At 61.9% G+C, this 7,845-nt stretch overlaps 1 protein-coding gene across 1 annotated transcript in view; it reads right to left on the reverse strand.

Moving 5' to 3' along the window:
• Nucleotides 1-6: 6 nt before the first annotated feature.
• The window catches only part of CELSR3 (cadherin EGF LAG seven-pass G-type receptor 3), a gene marked incomplete at its 5' end in the record, with an annotated part of 24,003 nt that continues 16,164 nt past the window's right edge, over nucleotides 7-7,845 (reverse strand). Inside the window, 11 exons of the mRNA XM_045297705.1 lie at nucleotides 7-205; nucleotides 1,515-2,415; nucleotides 3,258-3,458; nucleotides 3,977-4,135; nucleotides 4,366-4,481; nucleotides 4,970-5,118; nucleotides 5,230-5,349; nucleotides 6,446-6,572; nucleotides 6,916-6,995; nucleotides 7,370-7,482; nucleotides 7,672-7,845. The exon at nucleotides 7,672-7,845 is cut by the window's right edge and continues 1 nt beyond it. Coding sequence (XP_045153640.1) covers nucleotides 178-205; nucleotides 1,515-2,415; nucleotides 3,258-3,458; nucleotides 3,977-4,135; nucleotides 4,366-4,481; nucleotides 4,970-5,118; nucleotides 5,230-5,349; nucleotides 6,446-6,572; nucleotides 6,916-6,995; nucleotides 7,370-7,482; nucleotides 7,672-7,845 — 2,168 coding nt within the window. The remainder of the gene's footprint in view (nucleotides 206-1,514; nucleotides 2,416-3,257; nucleotides 3,459-3,976; nucleotides 4,136-4,365; nucleotides 4,482-4,969; nucleotides 5,119-5,229; nucleotides 5,350-6,445; nucleotides 6,573-6,915; nucleotides 6,996-7,369; nucleotides 7,483-7,671) is intronic.

The raw sequence follows: 7,845 nt of genomic DNA on the forward strand, positions 1-7,845 counted from the left end.
ACCTGTCACACACATGCTCACAGATGTGCATGGACCCTCAGCCCTGCCTCCACATGGAGAGCTGTAGGCAGGGTGCTGTTGCCTGGGGTCAGCACCCCAGCTGGTTTCCGGAGTCTCCTCTGCCAGCCTCAGTGCCCCATGACCCTCGGCGCTTCCTCCTGTGCCCTTGTCTGCTCCTCAGGAGTGACCCTCGCTTCTGGGGACTCTGCAGAGTTGAAGAGGAATGTAGAGGTCATGGCTGAGAGGACTCAGTCAGGAGGCTCTGGCCTCCCCACCCCGTCCCAGACCCATCCTGGCCCACCTCCCCCATCACCCCTGCCTCTCTGCCCTGTCTCAGGGTGCTGCCAGCCCCTCTGTGTCCACTCCGGGGTCCATACTGGACCCCCAGAATCATCGGCAAGGGCCCTTGGCCACCAGGTCTGTTCCCTAGCATTCAGCAAGCACCTACTACACGCAGATATTCTGTTAGGTACTTGACAGTTACAGCCCATCACGTTAATTACAGACCGGTTTTATAGCCAAGGAAATGGAGACTCAGAGGTCAAGGCACCTGCCCAAGGCCACACAGCTGGTGGAATGGGAGGCAGCACTCAAATTCAGACTGTGTGACTCCAGAGCCCAGTCCCCTGCCCGGCCCTCCCGGTCCACCTCCCACACAGCCAGACCCTGAGGAAGACCTGTAGTGTCTCCACTGGAGGCCTGTGTCATTCTTCCCTACCCCTAGAATCCCTCCAGAACCCCAAGTCCCAGGCCAATGCCCCCCCACCCCCTTTGTCCTCCCTGAGTCCTGGGTCCTGCTCAGTGTGGCTGGCTTTCCCCACCCCCCACAAGCAGTCCCATTCCCACACAGCCCTCAGCTCCACAGACACCGCCACTACCACCGCACCCCGCTTGTTCCTGATCCAGCTTGTTTCTCCTTGAATCCCAACTCCCCCTTTGGCTCCAAGACCTGGAAACTCTGGGCACCTCCCTCCAGGGACCCCCATCACTTAATCAGTGGTGGGCATGGCTTCGGGAGGGGGGGGCATTTTTTAGGAGAACCTCTCCCCTGAGCTCAAGCCTCCGTTTCTCTCTGCTTCCCAGTTAAGTGCCCACAGATTCCCCACAGGTGTTGAATCAGCTCCAGAGGCCCCACCCCAACCCCCACCAGCAGGAAGAAAGACTACTGACTGACCGAGTTGGGCCATCCAGCCTGGTACATGAGGTCCCCTCGGCGTAGCCCCACTCCTGACCCCTACTCGCCTCCTCTACCCCCTGCCCCTAGCAGGTACCGTTTCTGGGCTTCCTCCATGAGATCCAGCCTTTTGGAAAACGCTCTCTCTTCCTTCTTAGTCCAAATGGTCCCTCAAGTCCCTGCTGGTGATGCTCCCCAACCCCTGCCAGTTTCCTGCCCCTGACCATGCTGAACCAGGGAGGCCACCCTGGTGTACCAACCCCCACCTGCTCTGTGTGAACACGGGAGCCTCCCCCCTCCCCCCAGCATGAGGCCACAGCAGGTGCCGGACCCTGCTTACTCTGAGTCTGGTGACAGCTCCGAGATGCTGTGGGATGTGGCAGAGCGAGGTGTGGAGGGCCCCAGGGCAGAGGCAGTGGCAGAAGGTGTGGCAGTGGTGTGGGGGCCCGAGGGCGTGCTTGAGGACTGCATGGAGGAGGAGAGGGCTGAGGAGTTGAAGGAGGCGAGGATGGAGGAGAGGATGTCCAGCTGCTCTGTGGACGGGCCATGGCTGGGCCCAGAGGCCGGTTCCTCCCTCCCTCTCAGCAGCTGTGGGGGTGGTCCGAGACCTTCCTGGGAGGGGTGCTGACTAGGCACCTGGTCCAGCTGCTCCCGTGAGGATCTCCTGGACAGAGAGTCCAGGGGCCTGGGTGGCAAGAGAGGGTCCCTTGAGAGTTGCCGCTGGGGAGACAAGGGCAGAGGCGGGGGCTGTAGCTCAAGGTCCCGGGCACCACGGGGCGCGGGCAGTGTGCTCAGCCACTCTCGGGGTGCTCCTCGGTCCAGCGCATCCCGAGACCCGAAGCGGCCGGCCATGGCACGAGGGTAGTCCCGAGGCGGCTGCCTCCGAGGCAGGGTGCTGCCCCTGTCCCTGAGCTCCAGGCCACCCGGCGGGGGCGGCGGGGGCGTGGCATCCAGGCGTTCCTGGGAACCGGGTCGGCTCAGGGCACACAGGGCGGGGGCCGGGGCCTCCTCCAGCCGCTCCCGGCTCAGCTGCCGCCGGAGGAGCAGATCCAGCTGTTCCCGCGAGGAGTAGCGGCTGGCGGGCTGGGAAAGGCTGCCCGTGCCGCCGCCTGCGTAGATGCGTCCGTAGGAGGCGGCCGGCACGGCACGGTGGCCCAGCGTGGCTGCGCGACACCAGGACAGCTCAGGGATGCCTCGGGCCTGTGGAACCAGTGGGTACTGCAGCCGGTTCTTCAGGATGCCTGGGAGAGGGACAGGGGACTGTGTGGGGTGCGGAGGGCCGGGGCAGCCCAAGGAGGGATAGAGGCAGCGAGACTGGGGCTGAGTGAGGGTGAGGAGCCTCAGAGAGCCAGGCAGGGCAGCTCCCATGGCCAAGGGTTGGGACTGGAACCCCCACCCCAAGGGATCAGAAGCAGGCAGTCCATATCTCCCAGCAACGCAGGCTGAAGTCAGAGGGGCCAATCCCCTGTGGCCCCTGTGACACAGGGCTTCCATCCCTTAAAACAGGCTTGGGACAGAAACCTTCCAGATGAGAGCAGAGGCTCTGGGACCTTTGGGCAGCAACTCCCAAGACTCTCACAGTGCAGGCTAAGGTACCCAGTGGGCAAAAACCTTCCAGGTCAGGCACTGCCTGAGGAGACCTGTGCAGCAGGAGAGAGGAGCAGAAGCCCCCCGCCACCCATCTGAGCCAGAGCCCCTCAGGACCCCCTGAAACAGTCTGGTTTAACCCACTGCCGTTGAGGCAGTTCTGACGCACCACACCCCTAGAGGGCAATGGGCAACTGCCCCAGGCTGCCCGTCTTTCTCTGGCAGAGCAGCTGGTGAGGGCAGACTGCTGACTGCAGCTGAGCGCTTAACCTCTGTGCCACCAGGGGTCCCTGCAGGACCGTCTAGGACACAGGAGGACTGACCGCCCCTGCGGGTTTCCAAGACTGAGTCTTCATGGGAGTAGAAAGCCTTGTCATTCTCCCACAGAGCGGCTGGTGGCTGGTGGCTTCCAACTGCTGACAGAGTGTCACCACCACACCGGCAGGGGCCTAGAGTTGAGGCCCAGGAGGCAAAAACGCCCTGCATCAAGGCCCACCTTTCCTCTGTCGCTGGGCCCGGCCCAGGGTGGTCTCGTCCCCGCTGGTCAGGGCCAGGTCTGGCTGGTGGTTGTTGGCGGCATCCTTGCTAGTGTCCAGCCCCAGGCGCCTCTCAGAGCCCCAGGTCTGCAGGGCACAGGGGGCTGCCTCACACTCCCCCAGTGCTGGCCAGTAGGACAGGAGGTCATTGCCATCCACATCTGTGGAGTCCAAGCAGGTTACAGGAGCCTCTGGGTTGACCCCAGTGACCCGTGACCCAGACTCAGTGACACCCCCCCCCATTGACCCTGAAAGTCCTGGCTATTCTCACTGAGCAGAAAGAGGCATGAGAGGTATCTCCTGAGAGAGTCCTCGAACCAGCAGGGAGGGGTTACTAAGAAGCCTACCCCCCCACCTCTGGGCTGCAGGTGGAAAGAAAGTAGGGATGGGGGACCTGGTGACCCTAACCTGGGTTAGGAAGACCAGGCTGAATCCATTAGGCCAAGGGGATAGGGGGAAGACAGTCACTGTGTGCCATCCCCGACTCTAGCCGGCAGAGTGCCAACGACGGGCGGGGAAAAGGTTCGTGGAGGTCCCAACAGTGAACCCAGAATTGGGGCCCCATTGGTTCCCAATGAGTCAAGCCCAAATGCCCTAGTCCCTGAGTCACACCTAAGTCCACAACAGGTGGTCTGTTGGTCACCTCTGTAGTCAGAGGGCCTGTGCCCACCCCCATCACCTTTGGGGTGGGTGAGGAGTCTCTCACTCTGGGCGGCCCGGCGGAGTGGACGCTGGAAACGCCCCCGTGTCCGCCCATTGTCCTCACTCTCCGAAGACGGGATGGACAGACTCCTCTCCTCCTCCAAGGATAGGTCACTGTCTGAGTCGGAGTCTACACCTGGAGTCAGGGAGGTGAGAAGGTCTAGCAGTGGTGCGGAGAGGCTGGGGGGAAGGATCTTGGGAGAACGTACAGTAAAAGACTTGGGGCTGGGCACTTGGGCATGTGGGGGGTGGAGCAGGACTGGCAAGGACTGGATCCTGGGGGACCCAGACTAATTGGGTGGTTAGCTCCTGGGACAGTGGCCCAAAGGCTCCCCCGCAGCCCTCTTCCCTGGTTCAGGCCCCCACCTCCGCCAGCGTCTCGGTGGAACATGGCCACATCCAGGTCAGTTGGGCCTGTGTGAGCCTGGAGGCTGTGGTCAGTGTGGTCAGCAGCTGAGCCATGTCGAGCCAGGACATTGTCCCTGGAAACACAGGAGCCATTAGGGAGGGCTCTGCGAAGGCTGGGGTATCTGCAGGATGCACCCCTGGGGTATAGACAGCAGGAGGGGCCCTTGTCCTGACATCTCAGCCATACAGCTGAGATGGTGGCAACATCAGATCAAAAGCCAGGGCTGGGGCCACAGTGGCCTAGAGCCCTGGCGGCAGTGACCACGATGCTTCTCCCAGCGCACCCGGAAGCCCCCCACCCTGCTCAGAACTGAGTATTTGGCCATTCGGGTTTGTTTGTCCCAAACCTGGGGGACCCCCCAGCAAAGACAGCAGCCTCTCCTACCCACACACCTGCTCCATCCACCTCCTGGGTTCCGGGCCTCAGCAAATACCAGTTCCACCCCCAGAGGCCTGCAATGCCTCCCTCTCCACCCCACTGTCCCGGTGTCTAGTCCCCGCTGGCCAGAGAGACAGCTTCTCCCCTCTCCACCCAGCCCTAGCCCCTCAAGAGGAGGTCCACCTGAGGTAGCTGCGGCCCCGCTGGCTGTCCTGGTCCTGGGTGCGGCCAGAGCGGGCACTGCTCACTGAGGAGACAGTGGAGGCGCCCAGTGTGATGCGGATGAGGCCGCTCTCCTCAAAGAGGGCCGTGTTGTTGTAGGCCCCGGGCCCCTGGGGGAGTGGGTGGGGATGGGGTCAAGTGTGAGCCAGTCCCCAAAGTCCTGGAGCCCTGGCCTCCCAGCCCGCCCTTCCCCTGGGCCCCCAGCCCTGGGAGCCCCTCACCGTCCCAGGTGCCGGTCTCGCCTCCTCGGGCGGCGCTGCCTTCCTGCCCAGGCAGGCTGACGTCCAGGCGGCCCGAGCATCTGAATTCAGGACACAGAAGAGCAGCAGCGCTGCCAGGCCCTGTGGGCCAGCAAGGGTCAGTGAGGGGTCAGCAACGGGTCAGGGAAGGCCCCAGGGAAGGTCGCTGGGGGCCAGTTAGGAGTCGTATAAGTCACTGGGGGTCAACAGGAAACCCAGGGAGCTCAGCCAAGGAGGCCAGGGTAGTGTGAGGGAGTGGCCCAAGTCAGGGGAAGCCAATGTTTTGAACTGGATTGTGTCCCACCCCATGCCCCCAACCACAGAATGTATTGAAATCCTAATCCCTGTGTCCATCAATCAGGAGTCCTGGTGGCCCAGCAGGTAAAGCATTGGGCTGCTAACTACAAGGTTGACAGTTCAAACCTGTCAGCTGCACCTCATGAGAAAGAGGAGGCTGTCTGGCTCCAGGAAGGTTTCCAGTCTTGGAAGCCCTATGGAGCAGCTCCGCTCTGTCCTGCAGGGACTCTATAGTGTATGGTGTGTGGGTTGTTGGTTGTTTTATACCTGTGGGTACAGTTCCACTTAGGGGGGGGTGTCTTTGTTATGTTAACGAGTCCACTCCAGTTAGGATGTGTTTTAAGCCTGGGGACTTTTGAGATACAGAGAGATCAGACACAGAGGGGAGCAGGGGGGTGGAGCAGGGGGGAGCACAAGCAGCAGGTGGAGGTGGCCCAGGAAAAGAGGAACTCGGAGGCAGGGCAGAGCCAGGATGTCCCCCAGAACAGACAGAAGAGCCAGTGTCCTCAACTCAGACTTCTTTCTACCTCCTGCACTGCGAGAAAACAAACCTCTGTTTGTGGAAATCACCCCCTTGGCCTCGTGGTTCAGTTAGAAATCACCAGCCGCTCCACAAGAGCAAGAAGAAGCTTTCTACTCTTGTACAGATTTAGTCTAGGAAACCCACAGGGGAAGTTCTGCCCTGTCCGACGGGGCCCCCAGGAGTTGGCATCTACTCGATGGCAGCTTGGTTTTTAATCTCTGTCCCAGCAGTAGTAGAGGACCAGGACCGGGCAGGGAGGAGCAGTAATCGGCCAGTCGCCTGAGTGCTCCTGAAGTTTGCCAATCCAAGGTCAGCCCCCAGCCCAAGCTCACTGCCCGGCAGGACTGCCCCCTGCAGGCTCTGCACTATGTGAGTTACCTGGAGGCCGCAGAGTCCAGCGTGGAGGTAGTGGAAGGCCAGGATGCTATGGTTGACCGCCAGGAAGCCAAAGAGCCAGGAGGCACTGACCAGCAGAAGAAGCAGGAAAGAGCTGCGGAGGGTTCTGCTGTGGAGACATGAGAGGACACACAGGGCTCAAACCACAGGGGGCATGGACGATGGGAGCTCACATGGGAACCTGAGGTCTCAGGGGACACAAGGTCACATGAGGGTCAGGCCAAGCACACAGAGGGGTGGAGGCCCATGACAGCAGCTGCAACATGAGGGCCAGGGCGCAGAGTAAGCCCCCCCCACCCCCCAGGATGCTGGAGCACTGGGTGGGGGGAGCTGAGGAGGAGAACGGTGTGCAAGCAGGTGTGGGCCAGAGTATGCAGGGTGTCAGAGAGGGAGCACCGGCCTGCACCTGCTGCCCTCCTGAAGGTCCCCCTGCCCCACCACCAGTGACTCACAGCACAGAGGTCCTTTTGGCTTCCCTTGGCCCCTGGGAGCATGCGGCACGGGCAGCGAGGAGAAGCATGGTCCCGTTCATCTGCACAGAGAGAGAGCCAGTGAGGAAGCCGCACTGGGAACTCCACGGATCAGACACAGAGCTGCAGAGGGGCCAGGGGTACAGGAGGGTGGGCAGGAGGGACAGAGATGCTGAGAGATGGGGATGGGGAGTCAGGGTCATATACAAGGGAAAGTGTCCCTGTTTCTGTCCCCATGTCCCCCTCTCCATGCCCGTTGAGTGGTTACTAAGTGACCAGAAAACAGAAATAGAGGCTGATTGCAGCAAGCCTGTAGGTTGCCAGCTGGCTACTCTCAGTTCAGGGTGCCCCATACGTGAGGGGACACCACCACTCCAGAGTCACCCGAGAGACCCTGGAGCGTGTGCGTGTGTGCGCGACAAGCACGGGCACTCACCAGGATCACCAGGATGATGGGGCCGGCAAAGCTCCAGATGAGGGGCTCATGGACAGAGATCCAGCAGAAATCGGGATTGCCGTAGCCCTCGGGGTCCAAGCCAACGGCAAGGCCTGGTGGGAGGGGCAGGGTGTGTGCCAAAGGGGCATGTGCTCTAAGCTGCCGGCACTCCTGGGGGCGGGGCTCAGCTTGGGGTCAGGTGAGGTGGGTTCCCCCAGGAGATGGCATGAGGGGGGTGGTCAAGTGGGGGTGGAGGGACCGGGCCAGGGTTAGGAGAGAGGGAGGTTGGGCAGGGCCCTCACCCAGCAGCACGGCCGGCACACCCCAGCCCAGGGCGTGGTAGAAGCGCATGGCGCCGCGGTCCACGTTGCGGGGCTCCACCTGCATGCGGTAGAGGTGCAGCCCCTGCACCAAGAGCCATGCAAACGTGCTGAGGAAGAAGTAGTGCAGGAGAATGGCGACCGCAGTGCACACCA

The sequence above is a fragment of the Echinops telfairi genome, unplaced genomic scaffold (genome assembly GCF_000313985.2).
Source record: "Echinops telfairi isolate 266 unplaced genomic scaffold, ASM31398v2 ScPeMD7_7420;HRSCAF=8458, whole genome shotgun sequence".
Lineage (NCBI taxonomy): Eukaryota > Metazoa > Chordata > Mammalia > Afrosoricida > Tenrecidae > Echinops > Echinops telfairi.